The 22,979-nt window shown below is 26.9% G+C and overlaps 4 protein-coding genes across 5 annotated transcripts in view; all 4 read right to left on the reverse strand.

The window, feature by feature from the left end:
- Window positions 1-239: 239 nt before the first annotated feature.
- LOC105148999 (deoxynucleotidyltransferase terminal-interacting protein 2) lies at window positions 240-2,027 on the reverse strand. Its single transcript, XM_011061118.2, has 2 exons — window positions 1,808-2,027; window positions 240-1,004 (listed from the first exon to the last, which is right to left on the reverse strand). The coding sequence occupies exons 1-2, from the start codon at window positions 1,905-1,907 to the stop codon at window positions 325-327; spliced, it is 780 nt and encodes a 259-aa protein (XP_011059420.1). The 5' UTR covers window positions 1,908-2,027; the 3' UTR covers window positions 240-324.
- A 2,365-nt stretch (window positions 2,028-4,392) lies between these two features.
- LOC105148998 (hypothetical protein) overlaps window positions 4,393-22,979 on the reverse strand; it is a 41,633-nt gene continuing 23,046 nt past the window's right edge. Inside the window, exons 2-5 of the mRNA XM_087414547.1 lie at window positions 6,003-6,077; window positions 5,681-5,934; window positions 5,469-5,601; window positions 4,393-4,652 (exon numbers count right to left, since the gene is read on the reverse strand). Coding sequence (XP_087270673.1) covers window positions 4,486-4,652; window positions 5,469-5,601; window positions 5,681-5,934; window positions 6,003-6,051 — 603 coding nt within the window. The 5' untranslated portion in view covers window positions 6,052-6,077 and the 3' untranslated portion in view covers window positions 4,393-4,485. The remainder of the gene's footprint in view (window positions 4,653-5,468; window positions 5,602-5,680; window positions 5,935-6,002; window positions 6,078-22,979) is intronic.
- Window positions 8,626-10,917, reverse strand: LOC105148996 (uncharacterized). 2 transcript variants are annotated; one of them, XM_011061113.2, is made up of 3 exons: window positions 10,619-10,917; window positions 9,935-10,234; window positions 8,626-9,860 (listed from the first exon to the last, which is right to left on the reverse strand). In XM_011061113.2, exons 2-3 carry the CDS (start codon window positions 10,178-10,180, stop codon window positions 9,015-9,017), a joined length of 1,092 nt encoding a protein of 363 aa, XP_011059415.1. In that variant the 5' UTR covers window positions 10,181-10,234; window positions 10,619-10,917; the 3' UTR covers window positions 8,626-9,014. The 2 variants fall into 2 exon arrangements, with proteins under 2 accessions (XP_011059415.1, XP_011059417.1); XM_011061115.2 differs by having other exon boundaries at window positions 8,626-9,839; window positions 10,619-10,902.
- On the reverse strand, window positions 11,223-15,094 carry LOC105148989 (UPAR/Ly6 domain-containing protein CG9338). The gene is made up of 3 exons (XM_011061101.2): window positions 14,835-15,094; window positions 12,373-12,612; window positions 11,223-12,266 (listed from the first exon to the last, which is right to left on the reverse strand). The coding sequence occupies exons 1-3, from the start codon at window positions 14,893-14,895 to the stop codon at window positions 12,040-12,042; spliced, it is 528 nt and encodes a 175-aa protein (XP_011059403.1). The 5' UTR covers window positions 14,896-15,094; the 3' UTR covers window positions 11,223-12,039.

Below are 22,979 nucleotides of genomic sequence, written 5' to 3' on the forward strand. Positions count from 1 at the left end.
TTCTCTCGTAATTTTATCTAATTTGTTAATTTGCTGAAGATAATCTAAAATCAGACTGAAATGTTTGAGATCGAGAATATTGAGAATAAGAAAGATTGTAATACACAGTTCCATGAAATAAATATATCCTAAAAGATTATTAAATTTTTATACGCTATCAACAACTACAATGGTGCTCTTGATTGTTTTTCCTCATCATTAATATAGATCATCATTAATATATTTATATAGAGAATATATAACTTTTAGTAATTCTTTATTTCTCAAATACACAAAATATACTTTTTATTTTATATATATATAAATGTATTTATATAAATGTAATTAGCTCTTCTTCTTTTTTTTAAGTCTTCTTGCATGTTTGTGTGCTTTATAATGTGTTTTTTGCTTTTCTTCAATAATTTCCTTATATTTACGCTTGTTGTATTTTGTAAACTCTGCGTCTGCCATAAGTTCATCAACGATTGTCTTCTTGCGCTCCTTCTTTGTAAGACGCGAAGAGTAGAAATCCATTGGAGAATCAATAACTTTGCCGACATGGAAGTGCGTCGGCAATGCTTTCATATCATTCTTTTTGTAAAAGTGTTTCGGGTTTAACGCAGATCTCATTCTTAATACTTCGAGGTCGTGTCTAATCTCCGGTGTTATTTCAGGTGCATGCATGTTAAACCATTTTGCACCTGTTCCCATCTTTCGTTTCTCACGTCGTTTGTGTATTTCCAATTGACGTTTGCTTAATTCGTAAGGTGGTACAACATGCAACTGTTCAAAATTAGATTTAATAACACTCTTCTCTAAAATCTTATCCACAGGATTAATATCTTTTCTTATATCTGCTAATTCTTCCATTGGATCAAAAGTCACTTTCTTAGATCTCCAACCCATATCCATTTCAAACTTTTCAAGATCGAAGTCTTTACTGGAAGAGAATTTTTTTCTCTTTGGTTGCTCTTTTTTCTCAATGTCTAAATATTTTGCATTAAATATCCGTGTTAGACCGACATCTAATAAAGAAGATATGAATAATGAATGACTCTTTAACCATAATTTATCTTAATGCGATTAATTAATTACTCAGCAAATAATACTACTACCTGTTTACATCGAGCATGATACATGTACTAATTATTAACTTTCTATTAAAATGTCTTAATTTCAGCAATATATTTAGAATAATATATTAAATCAGTATATGTACGAAAATAATTAATTAAATATTCATGTCATATATATATATGTTCACATATATCGCTAAAATTAAGGTAATTCAATAGAAAGTTACTAGTTAGTATCAAGTGCATGATGTAAACTAGGCCTGTATTAGTCTAATACCATATTCATAGTCAGATCATATATTCAGATTTCCTTAAATTTATCTTTAGATGTTCAGTAGCCAATAATAATTCGTAGAGCATCTGAAGACAAATTTAAGGAAGCTTTAAATACAAGGCCTGACTATGAATACGAACATATTGGGTCATCTAAAAAGTATCCGCAGTTTTTTGTCACTAGATGTGTGTTGATGGTCATATATCTAATGACAAAGTACCGCGTACTTTTTAGATGACCCAATAAATCTTAGCTCAAGAATAAAATATTCTTTTTTTTAATTGCTTCACTACAAAGAAACAATAGATTACAGAGACATATATTTTAAGTGTAAGAAACAAGCAATAATCTTTACAAAGATTGGCGAATTGTGAACTTAATTTCTCTTAATAATCAATGGTAATCTTAATAAACCAAATAATATGCTCTGTAAAATATTAACCTTACAGAAAGATGAAAAATGAGTGGGTATAATTACCGATAGTTTTAATTTCCTCGTCAAAGTCGTTATCATTGTCTAGTAATTGATCTTTATTTATCAGGCCAGAATCACCTTTCGTATCAATTATTATGTCCATTATAAATATTTATTATTCTTACGAAGTAGATCAAATTAAACTACCTATCCATCTGTGATCGACCATGCCATCGACAGATGAACCGATACGATGTGAACAGTGAGAGCAGTATACAAAACTGTGGTAGCAGCTTACGCATGCGCAAGAACATTTCCGTGTGGGAATAATTCCCAGCGCATCACTAGGGAAATGTATTGTATATGTTGCCAATTGCTACATTTTTACCCTAGATTAACACACATCAAATTACAATATATACAATATATATTTTTTAATCTAAATGTAATAAAACTAAAAGAAATAGAATTATAGAAGATAGATTTATCTTTCATTGCATTGTTGTCTTATTTCCGATTTTGTTGCTAGTAGACTTTATAACAGCAATTTTGCTGATGCCTAACCATTTGTAAGCTATTAATGACTATTGTATTGTATTTTATTTTATATTATGTCTACTGTAATCTATTGCATCATATACTATGTCTATTACTCTGTTAACATGTATTTTTTCTCATAGAGCTTCGCAATAAATTAAATTAAACTAATTAAACTAAATTAAACTAATTTAATTATGATTTTCTTTTCTTCTATCTCTTTCTCTGATTAGTATTTCAGTTATTCCATTTAAATGGCCCTGAAAGAAAGAACGGAAAAAGAAAGAAGTGAGATAGAAGTTTAGATGGCATTACTGAGCAACTTACTTTATTTGCGTATGCGCACTCCATTTTGGTCAACATAAAATCAGGAGAGTTGTGCTACTGTATGTATTGTGACCATGGAGCGAATCAGTGCGAATTCACTATTAACCAGTTATAATTGCATGATTGAAATGGAGAATAAAGAGGAACTAATTTCTTTCTTATTTGCCAAAGCATTACTTTTATTAGAATTATTTTATGATAATGAAAATGATTATAGTCTTTATATTAAAGATATCGAAAGATACTTTACATTGCTTCTGATTAAATACTCTATTAAAAATTCAACATTTCGATTGCAAGATGATGTAGAAAATATTCTATCGTGTTATAATGATAAACAATTTAAGTCACAATTCGGGTATGTATATTTTTATGTAAATATTTTCAAATTTTAACTTTATTTTTAGTATAACAAAAATTTATATATTAGTTACGATATGAATTAATAATTTTCACTTCGAAAATATATCTCTAAAGGAAAGCATTATTCCAAACATATTTCAAATAAAGATTATTTAAGTTTTTAGAGGATATAAACAGTTTTTGTTTTGTTTTAAATAATACTTTTTTCAAAGATATTCAAGATAATCTCATAATTTCTATTGACTCACTCTGTATATTTATATAGAAAATAGATTTTTCGTGATTGTAATAAAGAATTGATCTTTTTCTTTTTAGGATAAATCGATCAACGTTTGATTATATTTTGGATGTTATAAGACCTTCATTAATAAGAGCAACATGTGGGCGTAAAAGAATATCACCTAGAAAGCAATTTTTAATTGCTCTATGGAAAATGGCTACTTCAGATCCATATCGGTTCGTAATATTTTTATAACATTAACTTTATTTTAAGTATTAATTTATTCTTGCATGCATATTCAGTATTTTTTACTTATTGATTTTTTAGACCTATTTGCGAGAAATTTTATGTAGGCAGAGCCACAGCATTAATGGCTGTAAGAAGAGTAATCCAAGCAATTGCTCAACGAGCTCATCTTTTTGTGAAATGGCCAAAAGGTAATAGAGAAAAAGAAATTATTAGAGGATTTATTGCAACTAGTGCTTTTCCTGGAATAATAGGAGCAATTGATTGCACACATATTAAAATTAAAACACCATGTATCAATCCTGATTCTTATGTTAATAAAAAAAAACAGCATAGTATACAATTGCAGGTATGATTAACATTGTTATATAATTCTTTCCTTTTTCAAAAATGGTTATATAATTCATTCTATATTTATTATTGACAGGCTGTTTGTGATCATGAACTGCGATTTACTCATTGTCTTGCTGGACATGTTGGTTCCGTCCCTAGTCAAAAAGTATTTCACTTATCTGAAGTTTGTCAGTATTTAGATGATCCAGAAAAATTTAGTAATGATACCCATTTAGTGGGTAATGCAGCTTACACAATTCATGAACATTTAATGACACCATTTCGAGAAAATGAAGATTTAACAGATAGACAAAAAAACTATAATTTTTGTCATTCATCCGCTGAAATTATAATTAAACGAACATTTGTATTACTCAAAGAAAGATTTCAAAGTTTGCTTAAAACTTTAGACATGGATCGTATAGATTTGATCCCAGAATTTATTATTGCATGTTGTGTTTTGCACAACATTTGTCTACTGCAAAATGATGAAGTTCCAGTTGTGGAATCAGATATTTTAGAAACTAATAATGATATTGAAATAGCAACTGAAAAAAGAAATACCAATACAGGCGATAGAAAACGGGATAAAATTTGTAATGATTTAATAATGAGAAATGTCTGAAAATATACACCATTTATTTTTTTTTGTAGTGAGATTATTGTATAATGAAATTGTATTTTCTCATAAATGCTTTTTATTTTATAATTAAAGTTATTTTTTTTCTAAAATATTTAACATTTTGTCAAAGGAATTAAGAAGTCTCCGGCGTAGCTCTATATTTTCTTTATGTCTTCTCTCTTGAGCTTCTTCTGCAACTTTACTAGTGTTCTTAAAATCTTCTATTAATTTTTCTATGGTAGTTGCTCGTCGGATTTTTTCTAAATAAAAAGACATTATTGTATAAAGTTATATTAATAAATTTTATACGTTAAACATCCCAATTATTACAATCTTAGGATTCAAAATTATTAATTTATTGAAAATTACATTATAGAAATATTTGTAATTAAAATTCAAGAAAACTACTATTTACATTTTACTAAAATTAATAAAATGTTAATGTAATATAATAATATAAATAATAAATGACTAATAATACTATAATGGCTCAATAATAATAAATAAACATTAATAATAATAGGGGTTACAAGCCAGATATGTTTACATTTTTAAATAGATGTTTCGACCTTATCAGATGATCTTCAGTGTATACAATATAGAAAATTAAACGTAGAAATTGATAAATTCATATAACTGTTAGATACAAATTCCACAATTGTAATTACGCTAACATGATGGTCGTGTTTCTTCGTGTATTTTATGCCGCAACAATATAATGTGCTCTTGTGTAATTTTTCTTAGTTAGCATTTAGCTGATACAATAGAATGCTAACTACGAAAAATTACAAAAGAGAGAACATTATATTGTTGCGGCATAAAATATATGAAGAAATACGACCATCATGTTAACATAACTATAATTGTAAAAAATTTGTATCTAACTGTTATATGAATTTATCAATTTCTGTTTAATTTTCTATCTTATATACACTGAAGATAATCTGACGAGAGTTGAAACGTCTGTTAAAAAATTTAAATATATTGAAATCTGGCTCATAGCCCTTATTGTTATTAATGTTTAATAAATAACTGATTGGATTCATCCTAATTATGTAAAGGTATAATCATCTTACTAGGTTGTATATATTCTTCTTTATCTGAACTAGATGAACTACATACAGATTCCATTCGTGATCTTTTTCCAGTCGATGATACAGTAGTTATAGATGACATAGATGATTTTGTACCAAGTAAATCATCCATAAGCTTAAAGAATATACAATTTAAAGTTTATATTTGTATAAAAGTATTACATGTATAGCATTTTGATTTTAAAATAACTTACAGGAAAAAATGTCCATGTTCTTGATCCACTGCCATACCTTTTATTATAATCTTTGACTGCTTTATATGTTCTCTTCAAACCAGAAAATTTTGATAAACATTGTGCTCCACTAACTTTGTAACCCTGTTTTAGCATTTTTGCGGCAATTAATAGCCATATCTTCTTTTGAGACATCTTTCCACTTATAAAATCATTTTGCCGTGATCGATATTCTTCTATTAATAACATAGTAGCTTCTTGTGGCCATTTAAACGCTGTAAAAAAATTTATTTTTAAAAAATTTAGAAATTAAATAAGTTATATAAATAAAATTACTAAAAACCTGTTTCTTCTTGGATTGAATCTGATGATTTATCAATAGTATCTTCCATTGATTTTTGTGAAATTATTGTGTTATCTATGTAGAAATAATATAAATTTGTTAAAAAATAAATATTTTTATTATATATTTTATACAATAAAAGTATAACTATGTTTAAATGTTCATGGATTTTTAAAAAAGGTCTATTATTATTAGTTGTCTTATATAATAGCCAAAAGCTCCTTGCCTTATTAAACTTACTATATTTTTATATACATTTATCACTTCATTTAATTTCTCTACAGCATAAATAGACTTTAAAAATAAAGAAAAATGCAAAGAAATAGTAAATATTAAGAAAAACACCTAAAATATTATTAGTTTAAATCGATGCGTTTTTACATAAAAAAAAACATCACTTTTACACAAAAAAGCATCACTCTTTCCACTTGAGCTACAATATTATTAATCAATATTAAACTGTTAAAGTTAACACCTAGGTTAAGAAATTTGTCACAACCAATACTGCGATACGAATGCTTTTATGAATTCCATTCACGTATGATGTATCATTTTATCTTTCTTTAATATTCAATAAATAACAAGGATAAAATGATATACCATGTGTGAAACGAAATACCTAAGGCTGCATTTTCATGTTGACGCTCGACGCTCGATTCGAAAGTCAAAACAAATCACATGATCAAAATTGACGCTTGGGACATGTTCCTAATTTACTGCCAGCATTGAAAATACTACAGTTTACGTTACGTACACTATAGATTTTCAGTACTGGCAGTCACTTTGTCATACGACAAATGTGTACAGGTATCAATCATGAAACTTTATTTCTAGAATAAAAAGTGAAAAGTGAAAAATTTTTCCAATGGGTGCTTTTCAATTGCAATATCTCTAGACACTTTCACACTATGCACACAGTGACACAAGTTGTGTTCTAATTGTCCATTATCATCGACACAATACTACATCTGTACTCAGTCGAGGGTGTGTAAATTGGAGATCGATTCTGTATCTTAAAACGAGGTGAAAATTACAAAAATAAGTGAATTTATTAGAATACTGATAATGGTCAACACCTAGTAAATTTGCTCATAATTTTCACCTTGTTTGAAGATACAGAATCGACCTCTTGGTATTTTCTAGTGACAATTATATATGTTACTAACAGCTATAAATAAGGTTGGAAGACATTGAATGGCCAGTACTTTTTCTTTTTTTTTTTTGTTTAATATAGGTAGAAAAAGCTATATTTAACCTAATTCTATCCGAAATGGATCTCCGTGCATAGCATACACATTCTGTTTCAATTGAATCGTATACAATGTTACATTTTGTACATTCTTCTGTACATTTGTGCTAAGCAATTGGAAAGCATTCATTAACTTCAATGATAAAAATTTTCACTTTTCACTTTCCATACTAGAGATAAAGTTTCATAATTAGGTGCATCCAGAAGCACGATCGCTCATTGAACGCTCATTGAGCTCTTGTACCTGTTTGGTCTATATTTTTAGATCTAATTGGAATATGCCAATCAAATACAAGAGCTCACTGAGCGATCGTGCTTCTGGATGCATCCATTGATACCCTTTCTATCCCCCCCCATAGTCAATTAACAAGCTTAAAAAATTTGTCGTCAAAAATACACAAATAAAATACCTTTAGAGGTTGCGTACAATGAAAGAAATAGGGAACAGGGAACAGAGAATAAGAATTTCAACCTATCAGAAATCATGTATTGTGGAATACACAATTTCTAATAGGTTGAAATTTTTATTCTCTGTTCCCTATTCCTTATTCCTTTTATTGGTTGTTATTGGTGTATTCTTTTAGATTCATCCAATCAGCATTTTAGATCTGGAAGAATATATCAATAGCAGCGAGCGCACACTTAATTGTTGAGTCCGCTGAACACAGCCCCTTAGGCTGGTCTTATATTTGTCGTATGACAAAAATTTTAAGTTTATTGATTAGCTCTGAGCGCTAGAGAGATTCAATAACTTTTTTTTCCTGCAGTCAATTATAATAATAGGCTTGAAATGCTTTGTCATAGGATAAATATAATATTAGGCTAAAATCAGTAAAGCGCAATAATGGGCGCGTTCAAGCGAGAAAAGCTGCTAGTCTTATCAAGCGATTGAATGTGATTTTTTGGATCTACAACAACCAATCATGTTTATTTGGTCGTTGAGCAGACTAGTCATTTTGTTATTAAATTATCATTTTCTAATTTACCGACATCAAAAAACTTTAAAATAAAGTAATAAGAAAACGAGACCTAAATAACGATTTTCCTTCTCGGAATATATTCTATGTAAAAATATATTATAAATATATAATAAATAATAATAAAATATATAATAAATAATAATAAAATATATAATAAACTTACTAAAATTACAGAAAAATCGAAGAGCTATATTGAACATTTACCAAATTCAGAGGCTATACTGAACATTTACCAAATTCATATATTTTATATAGTCAATAAAAATTATCACTTTGAATATTTTTGTAGGAGTACATTATTCGAAAAATATTTAAAACAAATCATAAAAATAATGATTTTAAGGTATTTAAGGCTTTCTTTCAAGGTATCCAAGATAATAATTTCGAATGATGATTTATTCTGTATGTATGTATGTATATTTGCAATTGATAATACATTTTTTTATGATTGTTACTTATTTTCAATTCAATAGTTCAATTAAGATCTCGAAAAATTTGAGAAATATGAATAATCATTTTTAAAATTTAAGACACAAGATATAATATTTATCATTTAATTTTTTTGTCAGTGAAAGGTTTCGGTATTTATATTGTGTAATGTAATACAATAAATAAAGATCTGTCTTTAAAATATACTTTTGTCATACTTCTATAAAAATAATGTCTTTAAAAAGTATATAAAAATATAGAGACATCATACATAAACATTTTTGCAATTACATAAAATAACATTAATATTATACAGAATTATATTAAAATAATTACTACATTATTCTTTTCTAGTCAATATTTTATATCATTAGTGACATAAGTTGCAAAACATTCAAGCCACTCAAGAAAATGGGACATTAAAATTAATGGAACATTTTTATTTTCATTGTAGATTTGTTTCATAGTCTGTAATGTATATTTTTGTGTCTGCACTGAATGATACTTGGGCTTTATCCTTAATAAAATTATACAAGGACGCAATTTTCTGGGATAAAGATCTAATATATCTTTATCATAATTTTCACAATAAATAGATATCCGCTTTAACATCAAATCTATGAAATCTAAGACTGCAGATGCATATTGCAGTTGAACTAGTAATTCCTTTAAAAAATTAAACATTAATTGAAAAACATATGCAGACCTGGCACTAAGTTCTAATAATTTATTTAGCATCTCCTCATTATTTTGGTTATTCTCATCACCCTCTTTCTTCAAATTAGGAAACATGCACATAAAACTATTGAGCAAAGGTTCTTCTATTAATTTAAACTTTTGTAAAGCATATATTCCTTCTTTCGTAGTTAGTTTAAGATGTAAATTTGAATGAAGAGCGTTATATAATAATTTTTCAATTTTATAATTTGTTTCAAGTTGTAAAAGTCTTAAAAGCAACCGATCTACATGATGCATAAAAATTGTATTCTTCACTGACAAATGCATTACAGAAACAGTTAAACATATCAAAGTATCTTCTGAATAGCACTCATTCAAAACATCATCTGTAAGATACTTCTCTAAAAGAATATTCATGAACTTAAGGCTATTTTCCTTAGATGTAAATATTTTTAAATGTTTAAAATTGTTCGTTGTTCTGCACCAATTCCGTAAAACATCCTGTAACACAATCATATAATACTAAAATATCAATTATAAAAAAGCTTAAAAAATTGAAATATATTAATCTATTTTTTAATAAATAATCAACATACAATTATTAACAATCGAACTGAATAGCGTTGATATGCTTCCTTGGATATTTTATAACACAAAAGATTGCTCAATGATAAACACAAAGTATTTAATACTGCATCAGATTGTATGCAAAGAAAAGTTTTCTTTGACATATTCTTGTAATCCTCAGATTGAAAAAAATGTTCAGCATCAGTGTAACTTTTTAATATTGCTCTTAATATATCTGCATCCATATCATTTGGAATGTAAGAATACATAAACATAAAGTTATATTATGTTGTATGTATTATTTACATTAATTCATTTTTGAGGATAACCTATATAAGAATTCAATATTAATATAAAATTTAAATATAATTTAAATATAATTCTTAAACAAATAGAAAAAAAAATCAATAAAAAATAAATAGGTCTGTTGCTTAAAATTCCTCAAAATTTAAACTTAAAATAAGATAGATATATATTTGGGCATTGAAAAGAGAAAACGAAAATGCTAAATGCAAAAAAGTGCAAACAAACAGCAACGCGAACAGACTTATTTTTTCTTGATTTTTCTTTATTTGTTTTTAGAATTATATTTAAATCTATTTGTTATTCTTTATTTTTAATAGATAAATAAATTCAAATTGCATATTTCTATAAATACAGGATCAAAACAAATAGTTGATATTGTTGGTAATTATAGAATTGAACTACTTCACCTCCGATATGATAAAATTAGACATTTAACGCATTTCTGCACAAAATGATCAAATTTGACAGAAAAAAAACTTCGCTCTAGATATGGACGATGTGAACCATGCGAACTCAATTATTTTATAGCATTTCCCACTGAGAAAATAAGTGCCTCTCTGTCTGGTGTAACACTAGGCCTGTTCTTTTTAACTGAACTTCTTGCATAGTTTATCTTTTCTCTTTTTCCTCTTCAATGTGAAAAAAAAAGGAAAAAAAGATGAACCTTGAAAAAACTTCAGCTAAAAAGAACAGACCTGCTGGCGCGCGCACTGAGTTGCACTGAGTTGCACTAAGTGTAGTTGTATTGTTCCGATTTCACTGTTAAAACTATATCGGGAGTGCTTTCCATTTGATAACATAAGTCGACAGTGTCGTTCTATCTTTGTCATTCTCTGAATATCAATAAGGATAGAATGATGCTCGTGTCGATTTGTGTCATCAAATAGAAAGCACTCATTAGAGTCTGGCCACGAGTTAAACTTTTGATTGGTCGTCAGTTTGGTCAACTCTCGCTAAAATTCAAACTTCAATAACTATAATTGAGGAAAAAATAGAAAAGTACATGATAAAGACTGTTTGAAATATTTTTTTATTTTTAATATACATTATATATGGGCTGACTATCGTACCTGACTACTTTTTAAATATTTGAACACAATTTCCTTTATTAAAAATTCTTAATCTTAACACTGTAATCTTAACTCTAGCAATTATTATGAAAATATATTATAGCAAAATGAAATATCACATTTAACATTATTAAAATCTTTTATTAAAAATAATTTAGTATCTTTTACTTTCTTAAAATATTTTTATTAATATCGAAACATTTATTCCGATGTTATAAAAATTTTAATGTGTTTATATTAATAAAATATAAAGAATTTTTTGAGTAAAAGACTCTAAATGCCCTAACTTTGTAAATTAATAACTTAAAACAATTTTTAAACCAGTAGATTATTGTAAACGAACAAGTTTTTAACATATCCCAAAGAGCACAAAGTTGTTTAAAAAATTACTAAAGATGATTAAATTGTTATATAAAGATATCTTTCAGTGAAAGAATATTATGATCGACGAGAAGATAATTAAAAGACGACAAATTCACACTGCTAGTCATTATTTTTATAGAGACTCTTTAATCAGAGACTGACATAAGAGAATTTCGTCAAATTCCTTAAATTCCTCCGAATTTAACAAAATCCTTGTAGCCAGTATCTTATTAAAAAGTCTCATCTATACCTTTATAGTTATACATGAAGTATATATACTAGTCTAATTTCTATAGTTAAGCTAGAATTAGAAACGAATATATGATGCTAAATGATTATTATTACTCATTATACATTAAGTCTTTTTATCGCGTATAAAATAATGAAAATTACCTCTATAAATAATAAAAAGCAATGAGAGTGCAAAAAAGTGATAGAAAAGTATAGAATATTTTGGAAGATAGGGACATCATACCATTACAGGCGTCTTTAAGACAAAGTTCGCATTGTTCCATTTTGCCTAACAAGCTAACTTTTAGTTTCTCTTCCATTGTTTTACATGGATCAATAAGTTCTGTTTTAGCTGTTTGACACGTTCTTACAATAACATCTTGTTTTTCAGCTAAAAAGATATACATTATATATTTGCCTAAACTATTCTAAATAGATATATATTTTATATCAAGATCATGTAACTTTACATTTTGCAAACATTTATAATTGCTTACTCTTAATGACCATTTTAGCGCAAGCTGTATCTTTGGGAGGACTTTGATAATGTTGTAACATGTCATCAACTTCGAAAAGCCGTGCCAACGAGTTGAGTACTTTGTGCTGTTGAATGCTTCGTTGCCATTCCACCATATTATTACCAGTACATTCCAATGGTTGTAATGAATTTGCTTTCATATCGGAATCACAACCATTGTTTGATAATGAGGTGCACATGTAGCATTTTAGCACATCTTCTGTATAGGAAAAAATTATTTTAAATAAATATATTATCTTAAAAATTCTAGAATTTCTAAACTAAAAGAAATAATTACTTCTAACAATAAAATTCTTAAGATTATAGAAACAGGATCGCTTATATGAATGCATCATAATCAGTGTTGAGGAAGAAATAAATTTTCAGTACAAATATTTGTGTAAGAATGAAATTATGAAAAATACTATCTGAAATAATATATATACAGGGTGTCTAATAATTAATGATAATACTCTCGCATAGAGGCAGAATGGATTAAACACAGAAGAAAAGTCCTCTACCTATTTTGCAATTTTTGTAATAATTATAAATAATTTTGATCTCTTGTAGTTTTTCTGTAAAGTTGATATTTGAGTAAAAAATTATTGAAAATCAATATTTAGCAATTTTTAATAATTAATACTTTGTTAACTATTGTGAAAATTGCAAAATGGTAGAGGAGTTTTCTTCTCAGTTTAATCCATTTTGCCTCTATGCGAGTTTTATCATTAATTATTAGACACCCTGTATATATTTTGCATATTAAATATAAAATATAATATTTGAAATCTCTCTCTCTCTCTCTCTCTCTCTCTCTCTCTCTCAGTATTTTGCGTAGTAAATATAAAAAATGTAAATAATATTTATTATTCACATTAACAGGTAAAAGAAGTGTAAACGCTTTTTACGTTTCATTGTTTCAATTTTCGCTCCCTTATAAGAAGTCTCGTTTAGCTTCTATTACTCCATTGCATTATTCGACCTACGTCCCGATTTTTATTTTCATCAGGGAAGTTGCTAAATATGGCCTATATTCAATATAAATAATTATATAGAAATAATTACTTAATTATAACATGTGTATGATATTTGCTAATGAGTTGAACGTTGACCACCGTCTGAAAATACCTTTTATCACCCAGAGAAAGATTTCGATTCAAAGAAATGTTTCTTTTTTATACGGTTAAAGAAAAAATTTCTTTGATTTAAACATTATTTTTTGAAATACATCATAAAAACGGACGTGGTTATAATTCAAAACATATAAAAAGATTAAAACATATAAAACATATAAAAACATATAAAAAACATATAAAAAGAAGGTTTTTTTATGCTCTTCTTTTTATACATTATTTTTTGAAATTAAATAAAAAAATTTATTTTATTTCAAAAAATTATATTCAAATCAAAAAAATTTTTTCTTTAACCGTATAGAAAAGAAACATTCTTTAAATCGAAGAAATCTTTCTTAACGAAGAAACATTTCTTTGAATTGACAAAACTTTTCTCTGGATATAATACACAAACATGTAACATAACAGTTTCTTTTTTTGTGGATTTTTTCATATATAGCTCCGTATGGATTATTTAACGCAAGATTATAAAGATTAAGTTCGCTTATAGTCTGTTTCACATACAAGATATTACGAGATATTACAGATATGCTTCTATTTTATATTTAATTTTTATATTACTTTTTATATTACTTCTATTTTATATTTAAAACCGCATTACATTATAAAAAGAATGAAAATAAAAAAAAATATAAATAAAATTAATTTTTAGGAAATTACAAATATATAAATGATACAATATCATATTCTAAAAATATAATCATAATTATTTAAACTACGCAATTTGCAAAAGAAAATTATAACACGCAAAAAAAATATTTTGCTAGAATTATCACTGTTTTTTATATCTAATAGAAAATTATAATCATATGCATATAATTTATGACATAAATCTAAATTCAATCTCTATTGTTTATGTAATTAGATGCAATACATATTCAATATCGCAGTACTTGCTAGAAACTTTATTTATTTTAGCTAATTTTTCGTACTTAGATCATTTTTATGCTATAACTGCAAGATCACTTTTTTGAATGAAGAACTCCATTTTCGCATTTTAGAGTTTTAACTGATTTTGTACAAAACAAGCCATAGTGTGAATTATGAGTTTTTATTTCTTTAATTATCAAAATAAATTATGTTTTTATCAGTTATTGCATTGTTTGCATAATGCGCATGTATCATATTTTATTTTTGTTTAACATTCTGTAAGAACAACAAGAATGAAATAATACCTTATGCGCATTATGCTTATAACGGAATGCAGCCAATATTAATAAAATGCAATACTTTCCAAAAAATAGAGAGATGTTTCTTCAAGAGACCCTAGCGATTTTCTTCTATTGTTATAAATAAAATAAAATGTTACCTGAATAAACTGTTATAATGAAGATTGAAGCGAAGAGTAACGTTGCAATTACTCGAGGCATTTTACTTTCTTGATCGAACAACTTTAGTCCTTCCAATAATAAAAACGTAAATTATATATTTAGAGGAAAATATAACGCTGTTCGAGGGTGATGTTGTGTAGACAGACTGATCGTGAGTACATGAATTCGCGTTCTTCACACTGCGTTGCTTAACGCCCACTCCTACTCCAGATCTTTCCCGACATTTCACCCTCTACTGTTCACGCAGCTTTTCCGTAAAACATGCGATGCGCAGATATAATGCGCAATATTTTTCTGCGCAATATGTAATATTGTAAGATTCTAGAATTTACTAAAGCTACAATATAAAAAAAATTGACAAGCTTTATCATGCTAGGAACAATCAAAAATAGATAAGACATTAAACTAAAGGCGTTTATTTTTGTATTTTTTACTATTCTAGAAATTAAATCAATCACAATCTTGTAACGGCACACTTATTTTCAATACCTTGAAGCGGCACATATGAGTCATTTTGTGTCGACCCAAGCTTGAGGCTCTTAAAGTAATCGAAAATTTGTAAAAAATTCATACATGTTTTTTAAGGTTTCTTAATTAAATTATTTTGCTATGTAGACATTGGGTGGCAAAGTTATAAAAATTACGGAGATATGTATGAGAAATAATAACTGTATATTACGAATAGTATGGATATAACGAGTAAAGTAATGAGTTATTTTTTTCAATGAAAATGCAATGTCAATTAAAACATTGTCGGTGTTTTCATACAAACCCATTTTTTTATATTGTTTTTTTTTTACAATAGAATACTTATCAATAAAATTATTCGAGATAATAGTCTGAAAAGAATTAGTTTAACCTGAAACTTTAAAATATACTAAATCGACTAGAATCTATTATGAATTTATACACAATTTTGAAAAATCGCTGTTAAGCATAATCGATACGTACACACGTATAAAGAGATATATGACACAAAACCGTTAGGGGAAAGCATGGAAGCGGGAGACGCCCGGCGTCGTGGCGCCAACACAAGTCGTTGTTGGCGTCAACGTGACGCCAGTGACGCCGCTATTTAATTTACAATTTTGGGTTTAACTACTAAACAAATTTCAAGTAGAAAAAACATCTCGCCATATACATGTTCTTATTTCTTCCTTTTCAATCTTTTTTTTTTTACTTATACTTTTTATAGTTAATATGCCATTTCCTGCTATCTTCATTTTTGCCGTTATACATATAATCGATAACCAAGTGTCTATATCATAATTGATAAAATAAAAGCTGTTGCGTTGTTCGTATAATGTACACACTGCGTCACAAATATTTTGGGTGCGTTCTGAGTTATGCGTGAAGTGCATGATGTATCATTTTATCCTTCTTTATTATTTAGTAAACAACAAGGACAAATCATGCATCATGCATTTTATGCACCCCCTTGACACACGAAATTGCACGAGTATCCGAGAAGAAATGAGAAGAAGGGCATGAGAAAGAATGAGAAGGCATGAAAAGTCATGTTAAAGCGTGACGCCGTATGTATATACATATAATATCTATGCGTACTCATATACATATTAACATTATCTTTTGCTAGGATAATGTCAGTCATTTAATGAACATTAAAATAATTTGACAGATTTTTATTAAAACATTCGTATCAAGATTATATTTCTTATTATATTATTCTCAATGTGGATAATTATTTACTATAATACATAAATTATAATGATTAGTTGCAATTATACAAATTATAAGCAAGTGCCTTTTTTAAATTTCTTCTTCGATTCAACTTTATTTATAATTTGTATTCAATAGCATCAATTTTTAATTTATACATTTAAATTTAACAAGACTGAACACATATATTATACATTTTATATTAATTTTTTAATATTATTTCTAGTAAAATTACAAATAATATTGCAACTGATTATGTAACAAATAAATATGATTTGATTATTCTCTCTCTCTCTGTGTGTGTGTGTGTTTGTGTGTGCGTGTGTGTGTGTGTGTGTGTATAAATCCATATGCATACATGAGACTTATGTACAAGACAAATAACATAACTGTATCTTGATTTGTTATGGTTAAATGGATGCTTAGAAGGAAATTTTTTGAGAAAATTTATGTTGGACCTTCTTTACTAAATTTAAATTATTATGCCTGGCAATAAAATAATAATTAAAACTATACACAGAAAGTAGATCACGAGGTTGGGTAAGCATTGTTGAGAAGAATTGCAGCCATAACCCATACATTCACAGATAAGTTGATAACTATCTCGAGTGTAGCGTCCTTGATAACATTCCTTTTGGCTATTTCGTAATTTTGCGCATTCACGCATTGTTATACTATTATATGAACCCATAAAATAATCTAAAATTGTAAGATCTGAATATTATTATTTAACTCTCTTGAATTATCGTTTTATTAATGATAAAAACAATTAATATACGCGTTATAAATTTATTCAAATAAGTAATTATAGTTAAATTTACTTACACATGTAAGTAGCTTTACGACAATAAAAATGACTCGATGGACATAATTTTAAATATTTATTATGTACTTTATTAGTGGAACAATCTTCATCCTTTTTACTGTTACATTGATAACATTTGGTTGCAATGCATTCTTCTTTTAGTATTAATGTTGTAGATATATGGATGTAAAATAGTAGTTCAAAAACAAAAAGAAGCTATATTAATAAAAAATGCTTTTAATATTTATTTTGATATATAAAACTTTCTGTTATAAATTTTTACTTAATTACTGATTAATCGATTAAATTATAAATTTTTATTCAAATAAGTTAGAGAGAATTACTGTTATTAGAATTGCTTAAATTTTTCATTTCAGTGAAAACTGCTAACTATATTTTTATATTTTAAAAGATAAATATATTCTTTAAAGACCTCACCTCTTTGGAAAACACATAGAACCAATAATATTCGCAATACATATAATCTTATTTGCATTATAACTTGTTTTTCTTTATATAAATTATATAACATCAAAATACTGTAACGCCTGTAAAAACAGAGTTTATAATACATAAATATATTTATATTAATAATCTTTTGTAACAAATAATTGTTTAATTCATTATAATGAATAAGATTTGTGCGTGTCTAAAGAAAACATATTATTACTTCAATTATTGTATTAAAGGACAATAAAAATTCTACAATTGATTTATATCGTATTATAATATCGATTCGTATGAATTTATAATATTGCGGTCGTTTCCATAGATTTATATATTTGTATTACTTAATTATAAATAATAAATGCATTACTTAATTATTGAAAAATATTCCTTACCAAATATTTCATTGCGTTTGGATAAATTTGAATTAAATGTAAGATTATTAGAAAATTAAATCTTATCAGACTTTGCAAAATAACCAATACTTTGTCAATTAATTAAAAATTGTCGATAGGAAGTTAGCTACACAGACTGCGTTCCACTTAACGCTCGTAACGCTCGCGAGTATCGTTTGTTCTTGTTTAACATTTGATAAAGGACAAGGATGAAATAATTCTACGAGCGTTGTGAGCGTTAAATGAAATGCAGTCATAATAAGTCGATTAGAACTTGATTGATTCGATTTTTAATATCTATATACATAAATCCTGTATACATAAAGCCTGTTTTACAATAGAGTGATATTTTTTGACATTTTTTTTCGTAAGCTTTTTCTTATTTTAACATTGAATGTCTTCTCTTTTGACAAAAATAATAAAATCATATTTTTGGATTTTTTTTTCCGAAAACATTTTATACACATTTTTATTTGACATGTACTCATTTTCGCGATATGCCTTCAAAATTACCGCGGCAACTGTTTAAATATGGCTGCATTTGATATGTGCGCAGAACCGTACGAAGCTCATCTCGAGAACGAGCACACCGAAATAAAAGAGTATTTATACAGGTATATTTGAACTTCTTGTTGCTATTTGAGACAAAATTTATTGGCTGATTTTATGCGAGCTGTTTCAACTGTATTCTTCCATATATAATACATGAGACTTTTTTAATCCACATTTCGATCACATTATGCGCAAATGTAGTTAATGAAACAAAGTTGCATTTGCGCATAATTCGATTAATCAATTTATAAATTAATAAACTCATCTAAGATTGAAAATAATATATAATTATAAAATATAATTAGTTATTTATATGAAAATATTTTCAAAATTTATATAGCTACGAATAAAAGTATAAATTATATCTATACATTTTACATTTTATTATAAATATTTAAATAATTAAACATGATGTAACACTATAAAACAAAATATAATATTAATACAGATTTTACTACAGATCATAAATGTTGAAAGTATGTCATGTAGGTGTGATATAGAATCGCTAAAACGCTAAATACATTATTATTAACTATAATGAAAGATCTATTTAATATCAATTCGCACATACATTCTTATGTGTAGGTGTGTTATCTTGCTATCACATAGGAAGCAATAACGTAACAATTTAAAATAAAATGGAATGGTCATAATTGTATGCTTTCAAGGATATTATGGTTATCTACTATTTTATTTACTATTTTTATTTACTATTTTTTAAATAAATGCTTATTTTATCATATTTCCAAATTTTTAAATTTAGGATTACAATTTTTTCTTTGTATTTGCAGAGCATATAAAATTATAAAAATTATCAAATTGAAAAATACACGTTATAATTTATAGTATCAGAGATACGTAAATACATGCAAGAAGACAATAAAATAATTTCACTGATACCGTATTCTATTTTTTCTAAAGAAAGAAAGAGATCGAATAGATACAAAAAGAGATCAAATAACATTATAGTTCCAGAAATACTTCCTTTCCGAGATATAAACTTTGTTTGTTTATTTAATTGTCAAAGTTATTTAATTGTCAAAATGGATTGAAAAGAAAGATAAATAACATTATTTTAAACTTTATTATTTTAACTTATAAATACATCTGAGAAAATAAAGAATTTAAGATCAAAATTAGGAAATCTTGAACAAACTTGTGTAACAAATACGCGAGGTGACTACGTGTGACAGTTTCATAACGTTGAACGTGTCACAGGAAGATGAGCATTATCCACTCAACGTACTCCAAACTACCACTTTATTCTCTATTTGAACGTAAAGCTGCTCGTATTAGCCACTGCCTTATTTATTTAACCCATATTCATGTCAATTCTTTGTGAAATGTTTCATCTTCCTTCTTAGTCCAAGTAAAAAAAAAACAGTTGTTTCTAATTAATGAATTTAATTATTTATAAGGTCAAGGCTAGATCGTGTTATTTAATAATAGTGTTGCGTCCGCGCAATATTTATATGTAAATTCTAAATGCATTTCTAAACACACACCTTTCAGCTACACTATTAGAAATTTAAACACGAATTTCCTTTACATGTAAATGAAGCTCGTGGTTATGAACAAAATTAAAAGTAATGAATAATTTAACTGAAAATTAAGTTACAATAGTTACTTAAATAAAATGAACGTGTACATTAAATTTCATAAATTTTTGATGAAAAATACATTAAATTTTATGTACACAAATATACTTTTATTATAAATACATTAAATTTAATGTAATGTCATGAAATTAAATTCAAACTGTGTAACTTAAAAGTTAACGAAATTTAAGAACATTTCTAACAGTGTAAAATAATACCACCAATTTATATAATTAAAAAGTATATTTATAATTTACATGCAAATATTATCATCCACCAAGATCTAGTCTTTTACGTAATATAACTTTTCTAGCCATTAAGATCTAATCTCGATCGTTGATCTCAATTGATTCTTCCTTTGATGTACTTATAAAGCGATCTAAATTAAGATATTATTGTTAATTATTTGTATAATCTATTGTGTACAGAATTCATTTTGAAACGATAATTAATTGATAACTAAATAATGAACGATGGAGAACAGTAATATTGCGGTAGTACGTTATGACTTACAATTGATTTTAAATTTCATTTTTACGATAAAAATTGAACGCTCGGCGATATTTGTACCATCATAAGTGAAGTCCAACAATAACTTCCATTAATTTGTACAAAGGGTAGTCACAATAAGTTGCAGAATACAGCAAAATGAGCGAGCTCTTCAATTTCATATTTCAAAAGTGTAACCATCAATTATCAGTTATTCGATTAAATGAGCGCTGCAAACTGTAGCATATTAAATATTAAAATACGTATCGTAAAGTTTTAATATATATCTATAAATTATAAATTGAAGAACTCACTCTGGTCGAGCAAATTATAACAGGATTATCCTGTCCCGTTGTCCCGTTGTTTCCCGTCATTGCAGATTCGTGCAAATATTGTAAAAAATCAGATAATTTATCAGTGGTTTCTGAATATAGAATAAATAATCATAGGATAATGTCACAATCTTAGACATTCAGCCATCGTATCATAAAAGATTGAGATTAGAAATAATATCTATCAACAGTGTCATGGACTCAACAAAAAGAATGACAGTGATATGTTGTCTAAAGCCGGTATTCATAGTCGAATCTTATATTCAAGACCGTCTCAAGTACAGTCTTGAGATGTTATGAACCAATCAGAGAACCATATTAGCATCTTAAGACATTACTGTCTTAAAATAAGAACAAATTATAAATACCTTTAAAAGTTATTTGCATGCCTATCCTGGAAGGATTATTAAGAGTTTAACGATAGATAAATTTGTTCCGCTTTTTTATTTTAATTGCAACCTTCTACCATCTATTATATAATCTCACTAATTTGTTTTATAAAAAGATTGGAATTAACATTCACAGAACAATCATGACACACGCACAGGTAATGAAATTTAATATTATAAGTGTAAATTAGATTATTGATAATAAAGACCATTGTATAAAATCATCCTGGTTTAATTATCGAGGAGATTTAATATCCTAATTAATATATCGGAGACATGACTGTCAAATCACGAATAATAATAAAAGTATTTCGGATAATTTTATAAAATTTGGAAATTCTAAGTTTAATTATTGGAAACTACGACTGTTTTGTGAAGGCAGTTCTCACAAGCATTGAATTCCATTTGAATTGGATTTTGACGAGGTCAGTCAAGATGAACGAAGTGAGTTCTGAGATGGTTTTTAATTATAGAGATAAATTTATCTCAAAATAATATTAAAAATAATATTACAATAAAACCAGACAATTGAGAGCTAATACACAGATGTTATTAATATTATTTTAATGTTAGATGTTATTAATTAAATACATTAATAATTCTTTTTTATTCTTCCTCTGTATATACATTTTCGACGTTTCAGCTGCATTTTTCAGTCATCTTCAGGGTATTACATATAGTGAAAAATCCAAACTTAAATGCTATTATTCGTAAATGTAGGCGCAATCAGCAAACCTTCAATAATTCTCCATTCGATTATGTGAATGACTTTTCTTACAATTCAAAGATTGATAAGATCGGTTTTACTAATAAATTGCATCTCCATTCTGTTACGCACAACTTAAAATTTATCGATTAGACCTTCATCAGTGTCTACGTAACGTAACGTAACGTAACGTAAGACACAGGTCTAATCGATAAATTTTATATAATTTTGAGTTTAAGTTGCGCGTGAATTTTATTTAGTAAATCGAGGATGGAATGTAACAACTTTTAATTGTAAAGAAATTAATGTCGAAAAAATTTAAATTAGATAATAATTTGATGTAAATCGATTTTAATTAGGAATTGACGATAACTTGACGATAAAAGGATAGGAACATTTATTATTATTATTATTATTATTATTATTATTATTATTATTATTATTATAAACGTTATTATTACTCAGAGGTGCCAAAGTTTATGAGTTATCATCACGTCGTGATCTATTGTTAATGTCAATGTCTCGTGAATCTTGCTGTTTATACATATTTTATCAAGGCGTACTGATATGCTGAATTGCTCCTCCGGAAGACTCCCTTTATATAAACTCTGTTAAGTTATTATTATTATTATATTTTATTATCATATTTGTTTATTATTGTTATTATATTTAGTTTTATTTCACAAATATATCCAGAGTAAAGGCTTGTATGTTCATTATTATTATGTAG

Source organism: Acromyrmex echinatior, chromosome 16 (assembly GCF_024713525.1).
Source record: "Acromyrmex echinatior isolate Ae372 chromosome 16, ASM2471352v2, whole genome shotgun sequence".
Taxonomy (NCBI): domain Eukaryota; kingdom Metazoa; phylum Arthropoda; class Insecta; order Hymenoptera; family Formicidae; genus Acromyrmex; species Acromyrmex echinatior.

What these genes read in the sequence shown, in the direction of transcription:
- LOC105148999 (XM_011061118.2), bottom strand. Translation starts at nt 1,907, where the DNA reads ATGGACATAATAATTGATACGAAAGGTGATTCTGGCCTGATAAATAAA. An exon ending in CGAGGAAATTAAAACTATCG is followed by an intron (nt 1,005 to 1,807) that starts GTAATTATACCC and finishes CTTCTTTATTAG; the next exon opens with ATGTCGGTCTAACACGGATA.
- LOC105148989 (XM_011061101.2), bottom strand. Translation starts at nt 14,895, where the DNA reads ATGCCTCGAGTAATTGCAACGTTACTCTTCGCTTCAATCTTCATTATA. An exon ending in CATTATAACAGTTTATTCAG is followed by an intron (nt 12,613 to 14,834) that starts GTAACATTTTAT and finishes TTTCCTATACAG; the next exon opens with AAGATGTGCTAAAATGCTAC. An exon ending in CGCTAAAATGGTCATTAAGA is followed by an intron (nt 12,267 to 12,372) that starts GTAAGCAATTAT and finishes ATATCTTTTTAG; the next exon opens with CTGAAAAACAAGATGTTATT.
- LOC105148996 (XM_011061113.2), bottom strand. Translation starts at nt 10,180, where the DNA reads ATGTTTATGTATTCTTACATTCCAAATGATATGGATGCAGATATATTA. An exon ending in CAGTTCGATTGTTAATAATT is followed by an intron (nt 9,861 to 9,934) that starts GTATGTTGATTA and finishes TTGATATTTTAG; the next exon opens with TATTATATGATTGTGTTACA.